At 36.7% G+C, this 21,348-nt stretch overlaps 1 protein-coding gene across 2 annotated transcripts in view; it reads right to left on the reverse strand.

Annotated features, from left to right (window-relative positions):
- Window positions 1-21,348, reverse strand: part of LMBR1 (limb development membrane protein 1) — a 60,376-nt gene that overhangs the window by 26,175 nt on the left and 12,853 nt on the right. The window contains exons 2-5 of one of the 2 annotated variants that reach the window (XM_014872228.2): window positions 19,711-19,783; window positions 17,486-17,525; window positions 15,515-15,654; window positions 10,516-10,619 (exon numbers count right to left, since the gene is read on the reverse strand). In XM_014872228.2, coding sequence (XP_014727714.1) covers window positions 10,516-10,619; window positions 15,515-15,654; window positions 17,486-17,525; window positions 19,711-19,783 — 357 coding nt within the window. The remainder of the gene's footprint in view (window positions 1-10,515; window positions 10,620-15,514; window positions 15,655-17,485; window positions 17,526-19,710; window positions 19,784-21,348) is intronic. The other variant, XM_088159002.1, reaches the window with a different exon arrangement.

Genomic DNA, 21,348 nt, shown 5'->3' on the forward strand with positions numbered 1-21,348 from the left:
TCACGTACACACGACTACCCTGCTGCAGCTTGCCCTAAAAGGGATGGATGGATGCAGATCTGTGGACATCCAACCCAAACCTTCTGAGAAGGGAAATGAGAATGGAAGGATAATCACAGTAAAATGGTAACTGGCCCAGTGTTACCCCTTTCCCCCACAAGTTTGCTCTGTTGTTCCATTCACTAGCCCAGTTCTCACTAATTAGCTCTCAGATGATCCACTCCCTCCACCTACCAAGTTTCCCAGACTTTCTAATGCCACCTGCAATAACAACATGGGAGCTGTGGGATTTCTGACACTATGAGTCTCCCTCTAATCATTTACTTTTGGATCAGAAAGAATCTTTCCTGCTAGACTGGCCTGAGAGGAAGACAAATAGATGTTTTCCAACTTCTTTGTACCTTGGCAGAGCATTAAGATAAGTAATGCTAAGTATAAAGAAAGACTTGGAATTTGTGATTGTGTTTCTGGCAGAACAAAACCCTGAAGATGGTTACCAAAAGCAAATGACATGCACAAGCACACAGGTCACTTTTAAAGTTCTAAAATAAGTAAAGAAAAAAATAAATCCCCTAAAGTCATGTCTATTACTAATGCCCTGATAGGGTGAATGAGCCCATGAAGAAAGCACATTTCTAGGAACTGGTCAAAGCACCAGAATGCTGGAAGTTCCTATTACGGAGCCAGGAAACTCATGAACAAGCTTAAAAAAAAAAAAAAAAAAAAAAACGGACAGGGATGAGAGAATGTCTTTGGTTCTCCCTTCTCCCCCTCCTTTGTAAATAAAATTGTTGTCCGTCTCACAAATTTTCACTACAGATGTGTAAGCTCGTTCCTTGTCAGTTCAGAATAAGTGATTCCTAATATAAAGCAATCCATAATATGAAGTCATTCAAGTAATAATAAATAAGTAATACAGACTACAGATCTAAATATCACATGGTTATCAGTATCAAAAAGCCACTGCTTTCAGAGAAGAAATGAAAAGTGGTGTCTGCTTAGTGAAGTTTCATTTAATAAGTGATGAAAACCCATTAGAAAAATCTTTATTGCCTTTCTATGATTAAGACAATTATATTAAACCTTTCCACTATCAACATAAAATTCTATGGAAATTTTCATCTCTGAATTAAAATTACAATTATAAAAAATCTGTAAAGTATTTTTCAGTTTTATTATAAAGCAACAAAAGCACATAAATAGACCTAAAATAGAGACAGTTCTGCTTGTTCTGAATGGTCACTACTTATGTGAATGGAGTCTCAAAGACATTGACTAATATGGAAATACTTAAATACTCAAATCTTAATAAGATATTCCTCATGCATAAACAAGCCATTTTTATAAAGCAAATCACATCCTCCAAATAAAACTAATAGCTAATCAATTTAATGTTTCTGACCATTTATTGAAATAAATCCAAACATACTGAGATGGGAAGATGCTCAGATTGCCTCTTGAAGCTTCTAACTCAAGATATGCCAAATTCTTAGATGCATCTGCTTGTTTCTACTGACTAAGAAAGGGGTCTGAATCACAGCCATTTCAGGAGTCCTGCATGTGTGAATATTTCCTTCCCAAAGGATGGCAATTTTTTTCCATGGAACATTTCAGTTAGACTGTTACATGAATTCTGTTATAAACTGACAAGTAAAAAAAATAAAGACATCTCAGGGTTTTTATCTACAGTTATCATCTACCACACAGAAGGGTCTACAGAGAGCATTAAGAATGCTCCATCCAAACAAAACTTAAAAGCTGCTTATTTCTGCCTAAAAATAAATGGCTTAAGAAGAAAAAATATTTTAGAAGCCAGAGCTTCAGTCCACTTAAGTGATAAACTAAGAGATTCAAGCTTAGCATTGGTAGCTGTACCACCTGAACACTTTATAAGCAGTTTAAGTATTTAACATGTTTAAACATGTTTTAACATTTTTGCTCATGCACAACTCTGTAAGCTATCCTAAAGCCAAATAAAAACTGTAAAAAAACCCTAAAAAAAAAAAAATCAATTTATCTACTAAGAGAGCAGCAGAGGAAAATATTCTCCCTTATTCCATTTCCAGGCTTCCAGCTACGTGTTAAGGCTCTTAGCAGAAACTGTGAAAATTCTACAAAACGTAAGCATGCCACATACAGCACAAACGTGCAAGTCCAGGGCAATGTAGGCGTGGGGAAAGCACAAAAGTTCAGCAATGCAGCCCATCCCTGGCTGGGCTGAGGTGACATAACTAATGCTCCAGTGCTAGCTTCCAAAACTGAGTATTACAGATGCCTCTGCCTACCCATAATGTGTCACCTAATGCAGTTTCTCACAGCATGCTAGAGAAGTCAGTCAGAAAACCTCATTTCAAAATCACACCATTTTCTTTGTGCAGTATTTTTACACCAATATTACTAACAACACTCGGCCCATCTTGTTACTCTACAAATTTCCATAGCTCAAATACATTAAAACACTGCAAGAGCACAAACTAACCTGACACATTTTGACTTTTTTATCTACATTACAGAATTGGTCACAAGAAGTAATTATAACCTCAACTCCATACACAGCTGCAGAAAGGCTGAACCTCTGCTCAGATAATGAAGTGGCAGTGAGGCAGCCAGTGCAGAAAAGCTGTATCAAATAAACTTTACCATCAGCTTATCTCCTGGTAGCCGATTTTTTTGTACCTTACACTGAGGCCTCTTTAAACGAAGTACCATTTAATTTATGGAAACAACCAACTGACATTTAACTACTTCAATGAAACGGAGCACAGATCACATCTCATCACATCTTGATCCAATGTGTGCAACAACCAAATCCCTTATTTCCCCTTCAGCTGTCCCCAGATACAGAACTGTTACTTATATTCAACAAACCACAGATCTCCTTATGCTAATATAAAAAATGCAGATCTTTGCATATAATGTCCCCAACTGACTTAAGCAAGAAGTCCTATAAAAACCTGATAAAATATTTTATGTATCTACAAAACCAAATTCACATTAAGCCATTATTCCTCATCTGGCAAGTTTCTCTCTCCTGGCCACTGATCCTTGAATTTCTTTTTATCTTGCTCTCAGTGAAACATGGTATGGCCTTAAGCTGACAAATACATGGATGTTATTTACCTGTCCTGCACAGCCTTTGATCCTAAATGTCTAAATACAGACATTTCGGGAAAAAAAAAATTATGCATTTTGAAGTCAAGATTTTGAAATACAAAATAATAATAATACAACCAGGATCTCTAACCTCTTTTAACTTACCTGCAGTGATTTTCATGCTCTTCCAGTCATTGTGAAAGGACAGCAGACATCACCCTTACAAAGGTATTTTCATTTCACACTAAACTACAGTAGAGTTACAGATTCAAGTCACAGATTCACAAAAGCAGGCTAAACACTCACCAAACTCTAAGTTGCAGTATATACCAGTAAGGTAAGAATTTTTTTTTTCCTCTGCAGAAGCGCAAGTGAAGGACTTGGTAGTTAATCTGCAATTTTAATACATTTCCGGAGTTTAGTGTAACACTTGTCAATGTTACATGCTAACAACTTATACTAAACCTTCTCATCTTCCCTTCCAATCATTTTATAAGCTCTTCTCATAGTCAGTACTAGATGGGCTATCCTATTCATACAAATTACAAACACATTCTACATTTAGCCATGTACAAGCTGTTTCTGAGACCTTGGTGGAAGCAGCAATCATACAAAGGTTCAGGATAGGCACCGTCCTTAATGCAAGATTTACAGTTAAAAATAGTCCTTAACTCTGCACCTTACATCCTACAGATTATGTTATGGGCTTGTACAACTGTCAGCTAAGTATATGTTTATTTTAATTAGGAGAAGGAAAAAAATCATTATCAAGCAACTTGCCAAATCAAAATCCCAGAATCATCATCATCAGGATCTACTTCTAAACAAACTAATAAATTTTAGGTGGTGTCATTTTAAAGGACCCCAGTTTAAAAACCAGACTTCATATCTGAACCTAACATGTTAGTTTATGTCAAAATACAAACTCAAACAGTTGCCTTTGATGTGACTGATTAAACAACTTTTGTCTCTGGTATTACTAATGGAATGAGTAAATGGGTTGTAATATAATGTACAATAATTCAGTTGCATACTAGTAAACATTTCATAGAGATCAGAGTACTAAAGTCTCAGTTCATGCTGAATGATTTTATAGACAAATAAATATGAGCTTAAATGACAAATAAACATCCACTGTTAACAGGGCACCTCAAGACTATTTGGTGAGCCATACACACAATGGCCTGTGGGTCTTGAAGTCAGGGGTAGAATTAAGCATAAAGCACAGTTAAATACTGTTTGCAAACAATGCTTAAGATTCTTGAACTCTCCAAATCCATTTTACAGAAAAATCAAGGTAAATTCTAAAAACTGATCTTAATTAGAGATCATTCCATATCGGAAAATACTTCCAAGCCACTTATTTACCAGTATTTTGCAATATAAGAACAATTTCACTTATCTGCTTAAGATAAGTGAAAAAGTTTCTAAAAGTAAATACTTCAAAGCTAACTTTGAACATACTTCCTACACTGTCACCACACACTGTAAAGTGTCTTTTACAGTAGTCAATACCTACAGTTGCACCAGAGTTCTACTTGTACAAACAGAAAAGCTAGGAGTACAGATTTTCTATAAGGAAAAATACAGAAATTGGAATTTCCATACCCACTAAGAAATACAAAAGCAGCAGGTTCACTTTTCAGTGTATTTATTACTGTGTTTAGTCATTGCTAGTAATAAAGTGTATTAAATAAAATACTGAGGAGATGGAAGACATACACACTACAGTTGTGTTCAGCAAGCTAACAGAGTACAGCAAAAAAACCAGCTTCAAAATTGTTAATAATAGTATTATTAAGAAGAAATCTGCTTTTAAAAGCAGAAAACCCTGCATTTCACTATTTTGTGAGGAACCTACACCCCATGTTTTACTTGCATGGGTTAAGCTGCAGCTGCTAACACAGGCAGGGCTTTGCAGCCATAACAGCCAAATCTTTATACAGTAGCAAGCACAACACAATAAATGTTCTGACCACTGGCCCAGCTCACCTGCCTTCAGCATATGAATAAACTGCTACATTTTTAAGTGGTGTTTTTATTAAAATAAACTGAGAATTTGGGAAAAGCCATCAAGGAAAGGCAAGCAGATGGGGAGACTAGCTGACACATAACAATAGCTGGTGAAATATTACTCTTATTTTCTGTAATAAACACCAAGATCAAAACATTACGCAAGTTAAATTTCCTTGAAAGGTTCCCAGCAGGAGTTTTCCTTTTTGTTTGTGCAGTACGCGATTTCCTCTCACCCACAAAAAACATACCAAGAATGTGCATGTGCCACTAACACTAAGCAGCACTTCCTTAATCACTCATTTCCAACAATTTATGGATGATCAGTGGCAAAAACGAGCAAAAATAATGAAAGCATGCAATGAAAGCTCATTGAGACAAACCGGCTTGGACTTCCTACTCATTTCTGTGTCTCTTTAAGATGGGGGTCTGATACAAATTAGCCACTGGGAAAAAAGTCATCTGGTCATAAAATACAGTACAGGGTCACTTTTATGTAAGTTTGCCAAAAGGGACATAAACCAGGACAATTTCAAACTGTGACACAGGATAGAAGTATATTAAAAAAATCTTTGTTCCTCCTCCATTGTGCTGTCATGTTGCTCAGCTTTATAGACATTCTGAGCACCAGCTCTGGCCTCTTCGCTTCCACCTGGTCTACCTAATTAATTAAGCAAGGAAGTTACCTCAAATTTTTGTACTATTTGTTTTTATTATCATGCACTTCTTTTGATGTTCCAGGAGTTAACCTCTTAATCCACAGACTCTGTGTGTTGTGTTCTGAACATTTTGGGATGTCTGGATAATTTGGATAATTGGTCAGGATGTTGCTGTCGCTCATGTTAAACTTTATGCTATGACTACAAGTTCAAAGATCAGTATTAAGGTAATATACTTCATAAAGCCTTTTTAAAACTCTACATTTGTGATTATGCAATACCTAGTTTTTCCAGTTTTTCACAGTAGTAAATCGCACTATTTATATTTTCTTACAAGGAAATTAGTCCAAACCGTCCTTCTCTTTGTCAACTTCAAATAAATACAAATTTCCATTGAAGTTACATCAAGAGAAAGGTCATATTTTAAAGGTCAAGAAAAGGTATAGCAATTATCTCCTCAAAAATGCCTCCTTCACACAGCAGCACACATGTAATTTTCTGTGCAGTCTGTTACCACACAGGGAAACATCAGCACTGTGACCACTCAACTGCAAATAGCACTGCAAATTTTTCTTTTTAGGAGAGAATGATAAAGAATGAGGTTAATTCTGACATTAAGAAACACTGTCAACAACTTTGTTTCATAACTACAATCTGAGAATATGAGTGACAAAGAACTAGAAGATACTCTAAACAAGAAACATAACTTTATGCACAGTCTGTACAAAGGAAGACAAGAAGAACAGAGAAAAATGTAGAACAGTTTTTAATAGTGATGCAAGAGATTAAACTGATATCAGGTACACCAACAGCTCTGGCTAAGTTGCAATGTATTATAGTTCCAAGTCTTGAAAAATGCAATTCACATGTGCACACAAAAATGTATGTGTGCATACATCCATGGTACATACACAAAGACATATGTATATATATTACACACCTCCAGAATTGGCTGGATCATTATTATTATTATTATTATTATTATTATTGTCCTGACATCAGAATTGTCCCAAGTGCCGTTCAGTGGAAATGAACAAGAGCAAAGAGCAGCATTTAAGCTCTTTAGAAGGGCATAGTCAGCCCTCTCAGGCACAAAACGCCCTTTCTGAATTCACACAGTGGATTTCATGAAAAAACTAGCAGAGAATCAGCCTGAATTCCAGTGCAGCACTGCATCCATCCATGGCCAGTGACTCACTTCCCTATTTCTCTCCTCTGCACAATATGCAAGCCCTTGGTTGTTTGAATTGCTGCCCTGGGGAAGTCAAGTGAGTCTCTAGAAGGGGCCATGTGCCATTTAGAAAGTATACCAGCAGCCAGGGAAAAGGGCCATAGGACACTGGAATATGGTTCATCAAACCCATTCTGATTCAGAACAGTTAGGGAGCAATGCTACCGTTCAGGAACATGGAAGGAAAAGTTATACAAAGCTCACAACATGAATTTATGAGCTATCTGAAATATCAGAGTTTGCAAAAAACAAAAATCACATTACAGTCAATACACAAAATCAACTTTTATAGCATAGTCTGTGCTAAACAAACAGACGGCTAAAATCTTCAGGAGTCAGACCCACACGTGATAATGACTAAAATTACTGTAGCTATTTAATCTGAACAAAGACATCCATTAAAAAATGAAAAAAATCATTTCAATTTCAGGAATGAACCTCTCCTAATTATCCATTTTCAGAACTCGTATTAAAGTCCAACAAGTAATTCATATGTGAAGACCTTCAAATAGAGATCTTCACTGCACATACCTATACCCAAGTGACCTATTTAGTCATTATGATGAAGGTAATGCAATGACAAAATGACCTGCATAAAAGCTTCCACTGGAACAGTCTTTTTATCCAGATTTTGATCTGAGCTGGTTATCTAAAACTAACTGCTTTCCCAGCTCCCAACTGGAAGATGAAAGATCCATGCCAAACCTCTTTACTGAATGTCTTCACATTTACAGTAGATCATTCTTCTCTTAAATGCTACAAGTTTTGCCAAATGCATGAAATGTTCTTTTAAATTGAGATCACTAAAATCTGATTTTTCCAGTGAACAGTAATAGCATTTGAACAGTGTTTTATCTCGCTGGTCCATTAGTTTGATGTGATGAATGACAAAATATGACTTTTTTTTTAATTTACAAAAAATAATTTGTTAAAATACCAAAATGGTACAAAATAATCATGGTCTCAAGATCTTCTTGGAAAAGAGGTGAGAAATATGACAAAAATCTACAGAAAGTAAAAACTGATGGGAAATACCCCTCCTTTGCAGATGCTAGAACTGAAAACCTTACATGTACTCATGAGTTTGATTAATCACGAATTTACCCAGATTCTAATCACCCAATTATGTGATGTAATTCTTTAAAACATATGTAGCAGTTACTACAAGTAAAATCCTTTATCTACATCAGCATCTGAAAAGAACAGCACATTTAATTTTAACTATCACCTTAGTCCAGAAGTGCCATCTGCCACTTACTTTCCAAGAAAGGCAATCTAAGACAAGATATGTTCATATTACAACATCCAACAATTCCTGAATCTTGACCAGCAGCTTTAAGGCTCACTCCAAACTGGTAAAACCATTCCATCCATTTACTGAGGCAGAACAGACATTGCATAAAGGCCTGGAGTGTTTGTACCAGGAATCACACTTGGCTACTGGGATGCTCCAGAAACATCCAGAAGTCAAAGTTAAAAAAAAAAAAAAAAAAAAAAAAAAAAAAAAAATCCAGAATGGAATTTCCTCCCCTCCAATAGGTGGACTTTGATACTAAAATCTGATGCATCTACCCCCATGAAGAAATAAACTCTAAAGCACCACATCATCTTTTCCCTGGCATCTGCAGAAGATTATGGTCCTATCTGATCCATCTCATCTCACAAATGCATTCAAGCATAAATGTGCAATGGTGATCTGATTTATCTTGAATGGGATTTATTGACTGCCACTACCACAAGAAAGTTACACATTAACTATTAAAAGTTTCATGTAAAGTGCAAGTTTCATGTAGCTGGGATACACAAAGCATCTATTGGCACCAACAGAACTCTACCAGCAGAAATACCTCACTCGGTATGCTAATAGAGACAATCCTTGGTTTTGTTGGATTGCAGGAAACACAAACCCCACTGAAATCAATATATTTTTTAGAAGAGAAGATAAATATTAGCTGTGGCTAGATACTTAAGTGTCAAAAGGAAAATGGAGTGGCCTCCACACAAAAACTGGAAGGACAAACGAAGCTGCTAAAAACTCTCAGCCCTGTAGATACCTGAAGTGTATGAAGAACAGAAAGTGTTTCCAGCCAAGATGGACAAGTTAAACACAGCAGCCCATCACCAAACTCCTGGGAGGCTGAATGCATTCATTTGGTCACCCAAACTCCTAACTGAAGTGACTGCAGTTTGCTCAATGCACAGCAATGCTGCAGCAGCATCAGCTCGGCACAGGTGACACCACACAATATTTACACACCACCTGGGCTGGGCTCTGCACGTGTTTTCTAACATAGCTGCATTGCTGTAATCCACCAGGACCTTCTGCTGTGGAATAGTCTCTCCACCTCCACATTATTCTCTCTGAATTTAAATTTTGCTTCACACAGTAGTTCCTATCTCGTTTTTTTGTTTATTATGCTGTCCTCTGTTTTTTTCTCAAGTGAGCCCAAAAAGCCTAACTTAAATGCAGCAATTCAGTTGAGTTTTCCCTAATCCCACCAAGAACCAAAATGGAAATTTCACTGCCTCCATACCAGTTCCTGTTAATGCAACCAGGAATGATGCTTTCCTTCCACACACAATTATCCCCCTGTGGCTTTACAGTACATGCCCTGCTTCAATGACTCATAGTCTTTTGCATCCATCTTTAATTAATTTTAATTCTCCAGATTTCAAGATCACTTTCCAAGATCCTTTGCTTTCTGCCAGTTGTCATCCAAAGGGAGCAGAATTCCCTCAAGTGTAGTATCGTTAAAAACAAAAGTGTAATCATTTAGATGATAAAGATTAATGGAAAAGTGCTACAATTGGTCCCCAGACAGTCATTCCAGTTTAATCTATTTGATATTTATGATTTTATATTAATTCTGATGTGCCTCCCATTATAGTAATTTTTCACTGTATTTCTTTAGTTCACATATTAATACAATCATTATCATCTTATTGCTCAAAAATTGCTTTGCCAAATTCCCTGCTTCACTGAAATATTCAGCCCTCTCAACCTGAATATATTCAGCTAAGTTGAGCATTTTAAGACATGTTTTTTTAACACATTATTGTTAATATTGACCATATTTGACCCTTTTTTGGGATGTCTAATCTTTAAAATTCACAAATCAAGCTTGTTTTCTCAGGGTCATCTGTTATTTAATCACCCTTTCCATCAGCAAGTAACCTGTCCTTCTTTTCCTCGCTATTTTATTTCTAGCAAATTTCTTGAACCTTCTCTCCTTTTAACATCCCAATAAAATCATCTTCCAAAAAAGAAAATGCTGATTGAATTATTTCATTTTTTTAAAAAGTTATTTCTCTATTTGAGTACACATGGCTTTTAGGGAGTCCTTTTTCCCCTGTACACCTGGCCTGTGCCAGAGTATGAAGCTGTATATATACCTTCACATAAGCACATGCATGCCAGCACCAAATCCTGCCCAATCTGTAAGTTCAGTTTCATCAGAAACAAGGGCTGAAAGTAAAATGCACACTGTAATTACTCTGTATTTAATAGTGTTTTCCTACCTTTTTTAAGCCAGCAAATCCTTCTGATTCCAGGAAGAAAAACGCAAAGGGCATCAACACAAACAAACATAGATTTGAAAAAAGAGAGGCAAGATTCCACAAACCTGCAACAAACAAGAAGTTTACATAGTAAGTTTCACAGTTAAATATATTACACTTTCCTCCCTTACATATAACAATGTAACATATGTACAAGTGCCGGGGGGTATGGATATAGTTATTTACAGGTCATTGCTGAAAAACATCCATTTGTCTACATAATAATCTTCAAATAAAACCTGGGTAAACTTACCTTCCAACAGCAAATGTCTGAAACCTTGGGAGGCAGACTGCAAGCTCGGGTGTACCACTTCCACAATCTCATTGAAGCTTCTTTAGAGAACCACTGTTGTTCTCAGGACAAAAGTATTTTACTACTCTCAGTGAATCTCTCAAAATCCATATTCTGTATACTCCCTTTCTTCCATATTTTTTCAAGCAAACTACGGATTTTAACATGAGCAATACACAAATGCTTACATCACCTCCAAATCAGAAGATCATGGTAACAGCTGCCTTCCACAATGGGATGACTGGCTCAGTAGGCAAGAGGAAAGCAGCAGATATTTTTATCTCAATTTTATAAGGCTTTCAACATCATCTCCCATGAAGCCCCTCAGAGTTTAATTAAGGCAGTATGGGCAAGGCAAGTGAACTCTGAGGTGGACTGAACACTGGCTGAGCTTCTGGGTTCCCAAGGTTGTGTCACCTGTGGCATGGATACCTCAGGGGGTCGATGGTGGGTTAAATACCTTCATTAGTGACCTGGGTGATGGGAGAGGGCACATCCCCAGCAAATCTGCTCAAGAGACAAAATGGGGAGCAGTAATGTCCTGCAACTCTGATGAACCTCAGACAAATGGACAGAGAGAAGAGAAGAGAGGACTTAAGGAGATTTTATTCATGTATATAAGGATCTGATAGAGAGGAAGAAAGGAAAACAGAGTCAGATCTTCACGTAGTATCCACTGAACTGAGGAGAGGCAATGAGCATGACCTGAAAAACTGGAATATCTACTTACTCATAAAAGAAAAGAAAAAACAAACAAACTAAAAATCCCAACCATTTTCCACTGCTACTGTACTCAAGCAGTGCAACAGGCTGCCCACAGGTTTTGGAACCTCCATCCTTCAACATAGTCAAACCTAAAAGGGGAGTGCCTTCAGCAGCCTTCTCTGACTGACCCTGCTTGGAGCAGGTTATTTCCAGAGGTCTTTCCAACCTCAACCATCCTGTGATCTACATGAAAAATCCACAACTGACTACAACAAGGACACCTGTAAGACACATGTGACATATGCAGGAAAAGAAAGGGTTTAGAAAACAACCTGAAGTGATCTCTAGTAGGGTATCTGCTCTATTAAGATATTCTCAGCTGAACACTTTCTGAACAGTCAGTTTCTGGTGCCTAAACATGAATCCATCATCATTCACCTATCAAAAGTTGTGCAGGATGCAGTTTCTTCTTTATAAAAGCAGATGCTTATCTGCAGTTTAATAGCTAACAGGTCTAACTATTGTCACATGTTCTGCATCCTAAAAAAAAGTCCAGAGAAAAACAGGTTTCATTCTCCACCTTCCCCAAAGCACACACATTTCCATAATTCTGCAGGACTTTGTTATATCACCTGAATATCACTCAAAAAAGAATATTATTCCCCTATGATAAAAAAAAAAAATGAACTAACAGCTTTGTTTCCTTCTTCCCATGTACAAGGCTTGTTCCTTTTCTTCTTTGAAACTGGTAGTTTTGTAAATAATAGGGAAGGAAGAAGACATTTACTGGATGTCTGGGGTATTTATTATCAAGAGAAATTTCTGAATTAGATCCAAATGTTAAAAAGCAGTGATTTTTGCCTATACCATCTCAAAAAATGCTTCTACCTTTTTCCTTAAATGACAGCATTCAAATTTGAAGGAGAAATAAAAGCTAGAGGGGAGGAGGGGGACACGGGGCAAGAGAACTTCTTCAGCAATTGACAGCAGCAGGACATCAGCAACCAAACTCAGCCAAATAGGCTACAGAAAACAAAACAAGAAAATTCCAAAAGATGCGTGAAATATAACACTCATTTGCTAAAGAAAACAGACTGCCTAAAGGTGGCTAAACTCCAGTTAACAAAGAGGGGGATTTTTCCTTTTGAATTTGCTTTGCCAGGAAGCTCCTGTTACCATTCGAGAAACATTCAGGCATAGCAACATCAGCAGGAATGTCATTAACAGCCCTTACAAGGGGACATTAGCTCCAGCAGTCTGCATTTTTTTTTTTCTTTCCCCCCAAAAGAGACACCAGAGGAAGAGTAGATATACAACTTGATGGGGGTAGGAGTCTTATTTCAGCAGTTTTCTCTAACTGAAGACAGAGTGCATTCAGTTACCTAATGCAAAGCTGAATACCTGCCTGTCCTGATTTCAGCAGCTCTATTACATGAGTATCTTACAACATAGAGCAGTGCTTAGGGGCTGCAGAGTACACTGAGCATTTTAAGGGAGGGGAGACTGGTGTACATCCAGGATGATTTTTTTTTAAAGTCCAGAAATTTTCACATTAGTAGCATATATGAACCACATTTCAGAATATTAAGCTACAGAGCTACAATATGCACATAAAATTATGAGAGGCAAGGACAGTGCTGTTTTGCTGCTGACAGACACGTGCACTTCCCTCAAAGTAAGGATCTTCCTTATCCTAATTTCATAGTTCAGAAATCAAATTAAAATAGACCCAGAAAAAGAATTATTTTCTACTATACTTACTGCATCGTAAAATCAAAGACACTTGCAAACAACAACATACAGAAAAGCTTTAAGCAGTCACTTCGATTTTTTTTCCTTTGCATTTGTAGTGACCTAAGACTGTTCCCAATAAAACAAGTTAATAAAACATAAAAATTAAAAATTTATCAGTCTTTGGCAAACAGATTAGACCCTGAGCAACTTCTCATTTTTCTTACTCATGGCAGTTTCATTACGTTTTACCCCCACCTGGTGGTTGTACCCAAAAGCAGCACAAGGGAACACCACTGTCAGAAACAGTTCTGGATTAGTTCAGCATTCATTAATTAGGTGTTTATACTGGATCCAGGTTCGGCCTTTCGGCCTAGTTTCAAAAGTTTAAGTCATATATCTTCTGTTTTATTTGCCCAGATGGAATGCAACAATCTAGAACAGATTGCTGAACCCTCAGTGTCAGGTTCAAGTACATCGGACGACAGCTGTAAATCATCAATCCAGAAAGAATAAAGCGCTCCGATTTGACAACCTTCGCAAAGGCGCACACAAACCATACACGAAGGCTGTGCAGGCAGAGGCTGCGGGGATGGATGAGAGCGGTTCTGAGCTCGGCTGCCGGGAGCTCTCCAAGGGAGGGCAGGGAAGGCGATTCCGATTCCCCGAGCGCGGCGATGCCGGCCGGGGCCAGGCGGGGGAGCCCTGGCGCCAGGGAACGGCTCCGACCCGAAGGGGCTCCCGGGGGCCATCGCACCTGTCCCCGTGCGGCACACACACCTGGCAACACCGAACCTGCCTCCTGGTACCGCTGCTCAGGAAACAGCAATTACACCGTGCATCCACAGAGAGCTATTTTCAAACGTCATCACATTTAAAGATGCTCACCGCCAAGTTCAAAGGCTTTCCTATTTAACAGCAGCTATTCCAGCACATTTCTTATTAACACAAATTTTTCTGAAGCAATAAGTGAAAGTAAAAATTTCTGAACTGGTTATTATATAATTTTCAGTCCCTGATGGATTTTACTGCCCTTTTTCCAAAGACAATTCAGACACAGAAGGAAGGGTTATCTTCCAATAATTTTTCTCATATTTGGGAGTAAAGAATAAAAATGTCTGAGCAGCTAAATCCATATGAAAATTTGATTTAGCTTGGGTTCTTTCTTTTCACGTAGGAGACATACCAAATCAGCAATTTCCCATGATGTGTCACAAAACACATCATAAAATAACAACCAGGAAGAGCCTGTAAAGTCACATAGTCTGATCTGTCCTTAAAAAGCAAACTGCAGGTGCCATCGGGCTGCTCAGGGCTTTGGCCACCTGAGTCTTAGAAAACTTTCAAGATTTCCCAGTGTCTTTGGACAACTTTTTTCATTGTTCAACTATCCCTGCTGTGAAGAATTAATTCTTTATGTCTTACAAACATCACTTCTCACGTCTCACTTCTTAACAAAAACCAAACAAAAGAGAAACCCAAACAAAAAAATAAAAATCATTACAAGTCAGGGATCTGGAAATTCATGAATTTGCTATGTGTGAATATTATTAGACATTTAGCAAAAAGCATGCACTTTGCAGAGAAAAATCCTCCAAAGCCAAATTGCTCTCTCTTCAAAAGACTAACGAGGACACCACAGTTAACCTGTAAATTGTTTGTACCAGATTAAATTGTTTCACATAGTGAACATATTTTCTGCAGACAAACCTAGAAAAGATGTCCTATTTTCACCAGTTACTTTATTGCACATCTTTATCATGATACTTATGTTCAACAATATTCCTTGTTTGCACATAAATCACTAACAGCTGAATTTAACCATCTAGTCCAAGCTGCCCTCAGCTAGCAAGTTTCTTAAAACATGTTTTTATATTGAGAATAAATTTATAGGTATCATCATAAAGAGAAAGCCATATGCATCTTGCATTAACATAAAGAAGTGTGAACAGCATGTTTCAAGTTAGCTTCTAGTAGCTTATATTCACATTAATATTTGAAGCAGCAAATTTGGTTTAATTCCATCAAGTCTGCAAAATTCTTTAAAAAAAAAGAACAGAACAGTTAAGACAGACTTTTGTGATACATCACACAGCAGCAAAACCAACGAGTCAACAGCATATTAACAATTAGCATATTAAATGAAAATGAGTTATCAGTTTGAAAATAAGAACGTATCTGTGCACATATAATGAAGACATCCATTTTAATTACATTATGCTGAGTACTAACCATGAATTAGTGAGCCATTTAACCACTGAATATAGTAGTTTTGTGGAAAAGAAAGCAGGATCTCATTGCTGATTATTGAGAAAGGTAGAAGCAGGACTGCACCAGCTGAAACTGCTAGAGTGAAGGTGCTCAAGAACAGCCTGAAATTTAAAGAGATGTACCACTGTTACCACCAACATGCTCTGAACAGCAGGGGAAAAAAGTAATTAAACTACCTGTTAATCAATGTCTAAAGGCAACACATTCTTACATTGTAAACAGGCAGGAGAAACTGGGATTTCCAAAACACGATTTTCAGAAAGCAAATTTAACATAGTTTACAGAACCTAATATAAAAAATTAGTTTTTACCAACTACCATGATTACTCTCTTGGCACATGCATTCATTCAATTCCATTGTAATACAAAGGTTAAACTACTGGAGTTCATTAAATATCTTTTCACAAGTCTCCTCTATCAGTTTTAATTTCCCACATAGACAAATACACAAGAAAAAAAGATTCAATTTCTATATTCTTAGTACAATTTTTAAAAGCAGAGCACCATTCTAACAACTAGTCAGCACAATTACACAGAAATATTTGAACACCAAACTGAAAAAAAAGTTGAGTTTTTTTCACAAAGGAGTTATTCAAGTTTTCTATCATCTCATAGATGTAAAGTAAATATACCGAAATTGTCAGAAACATTTCAAATAGTTAAGCTTATTCTTTTTAGATCCCAAATACAACTTACACCAAATGCCACCTTGTGGCATTAAAAAGAACTGTGTCCTTAAAAAAAATAAGATCAACAAAATATTCTTACAGAACTAATTTAATGCTATAATAAAATTAGAAAATTCTCAATTCAAAACTGCATGACAACATAAATAAGTAGAACATCCCTACAACAGGAGCATCTGTAAGCTGCTTACAGAAATCTTACTTTTCCTTAATAGTCTACAAATCCATTTTTCATTCATACAATGCTTAGAAAAGAAAGTATGAGTAATTTTAACTTCAAAAATATTCTTATGTTATTGTTGTTGGCTTTCGAGATTTTTTTCTTTAATTTAAGGATGTTTAAGTATTCTAGGGCAGAACTGGGAAACGTAACAAACTACAGCAAAGTGCTACAGCACTTTGGCTTTGTTTTCTCATCCCTCCACAACTCAAGTCCTGACAATTATGCCACACGAAGAAAAATCTATTTACATATGTTTGAGAGCTATTGCTCTGAGGAAAATAACATGCACATTTAAAGAAGCTTAGGCTGAAGGAAAAAAGAGCATTTTATATTTACAACAACACTTTTCTCTAAGCTCTCCTTCCAAGGGGATGACAGCACCACCAGGGAAGAGCCAAGAACACAGTAACACGGGAGGAGCCAATTCACATGGGTCAGCCACTCGTGTAATTGAGAGGGCAGCACCAGCCACGGAGGATCTGTACATCCTGAGGCATATTCAAATCGGAGATATTCATATCTAACTTTACACAGGAAGAAGATAAGGAGAGAGCTGCTGGCAGACCAGGTCTGGCAAGTGCTTGTCTTCCACTTGTTACCTTTCTGCAGCTTTTTTACAGCAATCATGGATATCTTCTTCAGAGAGAGCTGACTTTCCTCACAGGCCTTCCATCGACTGCTGTGGCAAATTACACCACCTCCCATCTAAACACCTACATTTCAGAGATTTAAATGCAGGTCTTGCATTCAATTCCACCTCTTGCATCTGGTCCTCATACAATATTCGGGCCAACTTCACACCTACCAGCACAACTATAGGTGAAAAAAGGCCTAGACCAAATTTTCATAACACTTTTCATAACTCAAGGTACCATTAGACCAAATCTTTTTCCCTGACCCCCAGCAATCTATTTAAAATGCATTCAAATATTTCAAACAGATTATTATTTATTTGGAAGCATAGAAGATTCCTATCATAACAATTCATTCAGGAAAAGAAGTTCTTCCAAGAGCTATACATACGATATTCTGTTAACGATGGCATCTTCATCCTCTTGCTCATCTGAAAATCAAATTACATCAGGTTATATTCAATACTCACTTGTCTTTCTTCAGGCTAAAATGTATATAAATAGGAATAATTTTAATTTACAATTAAAATTCATATGTACTGATACAATTTATGAACATAAATATTTTAAGAAGGTTCCTTCCAAAACTTAATATTCTCACTCTGTTTTTTGCTAGTCAAATTCTTTTCAATCAATGTAACAAAGTTATTTCACGTTACTTGAATATGCAGATCAAAACTTCTTGGACACCTCTATAGCAAACAGGCTTTCAGACTTCTACAGCTAGAAACTGCCCCTTTGGGCATCTCTGGAACCACAGAGAGCAGGCAAGCCACAGGAATATCCGAGAGTCCACACTAACTACTGCTAGACATCATTTGCAGTACAAATGTCTTCTGAAAACAAGAAAGCATACCCAGAACAATAGTGGTGACTACTCAGTTGCTTCCCTTTACTTACCCCTCTTCCCAGCTCTTGGGGATTTGGAGGAGGGGAGGAAGGAGAGGTGGTTATATATTCTTGTTATTTGTTTTGGATTTAAGATACCATGACTTCCTTCTGATACTTCACATTTTAGACTGTTTTATTCACTTACTCCTCACTTAATACTTTGCTAAAACAATATTTTTGAAACAATATCAACATTTAACTTAGATTAATCATTAACACATCATTTATTCTTTACACCCTTCTCTATGTACATCAGTACACAAATGTAAGCATTTCTAAATTTGAAATAATGTAGGCATTTTGAAACAAAAATTTCTGAATTTGAAATAATTTTACACTCAGCATTCTAAAGTTTTTCCTATTTTCCATAGGAGAGCAAACACCTGACTTCATTTAAATTTTAAAATAAATTTCATTTAAGTTCTTAAGAGTCATTACAGCTCCTAAGAGTTCTTAACAGTTGAAATAAACACACAGCAAATAACAAAAATAATGCTATTTTAAAACTCTTCTGTGAAAGGACCTGGGGTGGTTGTTTTTTTGATGGATGCCTCATGGTGTTTTGAAAGACTAAGTCAAGGTCTCCTATGAATCATTTTGGCTAAAAAGCTTCTTGGAAAAGCAGCGAACAATTTGTCCTGAAAGAGTTCCAGATGTGTTAACTCTTCAAACATTTCTCATCAGGCTACAAAGTGTGCCTAGGAACATGCTCAAAAAGCTTTCATGAAGTCAGGACAGCTGCAGAGAGCTGTCTCCTCTTCCTAGGTGAGCAGATAACTGCCAACAAAAGGTAATAAAAGTGTCTTTGCATCCAACAGTGTTTGCCAAATCAGTTTCCCCTTCCTGTTCTTCTCCATTTCCAAATAGTAGCAGCTTTGTAATATCCAAAATACATATCAGGATCAGAAGATAGTATCTGTCTTACTTCCCATGTTTACAGAGATGTAACTTTCTATCAAGGAATTAAATTCCATGGAAAGTTTACTTTTTAAAACATGAATCCATCTATGAAAACAGCTAAATAACACATGTCACTCAATAAACAGCTTCCAGTAAAGTTCAAAGCACCAAGATCACCATATACAAGAATGTTACTACAGCCTATTCTCAAGCTCCAAGGTCTCAGATAAGCTGTCAAGAGTCAAATATTCTGATTTTATAACGATTTTTATGCTATTTGTCTTTAGAAAAAATATCAAAGAAAATGACAGGGCTTCCTACAGACTAGTTTTACAATGGAAACTAGACAATGTTTCCAAAGGGAAAAAAAAATAAGAGCATTATCTCAAGGTATTTTCTAAACTTCAATGGTGAATTCATAAGAAACAGATTAAGACAACTGAAATAATAACTGTACCTGATCAGAGCAGGACTTTTTGAAGAAATAATGCTACTTCCCTTCTGGTGACCCTTCACTTGACTAGCAAAAGCTCAGAACCCAATTTTGCTGCTAAAGATACATATTCTGGAAAAGCAGATGTGGAAGAACAACAGGATCTCAAGGCAAGGGAAGCAGAAGCATCTACTTGAACATTAACCCCTTTCTTCATCTCAAAACTGTTTACACTTAGGCTACCATACACAATCAGGTCAATCCAGGCTGCCATAGACCAGTAGCCTAACAAAGTTTTGTTTCTTCCACTTTCCTTGTGGAGACGGACAGGAAAAGAATCATCTATTTATCTGAAAAACAATTTTTTGACATATTAAAAATTCTATGCTTACCTGCTTTCCTTTTGTATCTGGTGATTATAAAGTAGGAAACTATGTAGAGAACAGCAAACAGGAGAAAACAGATCTGGAAAATAATTGCATTTATTAGGTCATGAAGAGATGTCTGATTATAATAAGCAGTAATCTAGTCTCAACAATTTAAAATTGAATTCAGATCAACACGAGCATATTTTATGTAAATTTCAAGACTTATGTTTTATATCTTATTAACAGAAAATTAAATCCATTAAAACAGCTTGATTAGAGTAATATGTATTGCATCAATTATATGGTCTGCAAGTTTTACTCTAAAATTAAGAGGAAAGCATTATTGACAGTGTGATTTTTTTTGTTTGAGGGAGGGGTGGGTAGAGTGGGATGGGCTGTTTTTTCAAGTTTGAATCCACTTGATTTGTAAAAGTTATCAGGCTTTGTATCCCCTTCACACATCCCCCAAGGGTAATTGTGTTTTATATAATGAGCTCTTGAGGATCTACTTTGGACTATGCTGTCAACACGTGTGGAAAGACACAAACATGTTGACTGTTTGCATCCTGCCTTGAATCAAACAAATTCCAGGTGACAACACACACAAGAAAGATTCCTGCCTACAGTGGATGTCCATGAGCTCATCAAACACGATGTTTCCTTCACAGTCAGAGGCCAAGGGCACAACTTCCCTTCTCATAAGGTTGGTGGTTTATTTAGGTCAGATGCACCTTCAGCCCACAGTGCCTTGGATCAAGTTGTTTGTAAGATTTAGCACTACAATTACAATACAGTAAGATAAGACCAAAGCACTTATAAAAATGCTGGAAATCTTACAGGAGAGGAATTGAACAGCAGAAAAGTTTTAACTCTCCAAGCCTTTGCAGGGTCAAAACAAAACAAATCCACACATTTTATTTGCTCCTGAACAAGGCATCAGTGGCCCAACACTGCTTCCTTAATCCTGGGTGCCTATGCCTATTAAAAATGTGAGTCAGACAGAAATGAAACAAAAAGCAAGCATGACATTCTGTTTTCTAAATCTACTTCATTGGACAATAGCTGACCTATTTCTTTAAGCTACCATTTGTAGATTTGTTGCTTTTAAGACTCACAGTCAAAAAAAAAGAATAAAAAAAAAAAATAAAAATATCAAGGCTACCCTAAGAGAAAGGGAAAAGTGAAAATGAAGGTAGTGATGATGGCCCTGATAAATCTAAGTAACAATACTGCATCCAAATGAGCAAATCACAGTAGAGAACAATGTATTATTCATGAAATACAGACTTTCCAATAAATATTGATAAATATAAACTGAAAGGGTTATTTTTCTGGTATAGTCAGACATTTCAGATTTAAGAAAAACAAGTATAACCAAGTGTCTGAATATGGCATTTGGGTGACTTCCAGGTGCCTCCCAGAAGTACAACAGTGCTATAAGTCTCAAAGTGGCAACCCAGCTCATTCTCTGTTCAGGAAACACACAGCAGCAACACCCAAAATACAGGCACTGAAAATGAGATTTCATAACTAGATCTCTGAATTCCAATCTTAAACCTGAATAGAGCTTACCACTCCAATTTTCTAAAGGATGCCTCAAAGAAGAAAATGTTTTGATGAAGAACTCAGTCCTTTAAATAATTCTAAAGAATATTATTAAGA

Source organism: Sturnus vulgaris, chromosome 1 (assembly GCF_052056855.1).
Source record: "Sturnus vulgaris isolate bStuVul1 chromosome 1, bStuVul1.hap1, whole genome shotgun sequence".
Lineage (NCBI taxonomy): Eukaryota > Metazoa > Chordata > Aves > Passeriformes > Sturnidae > Sturnus > Sturnus vulgaris.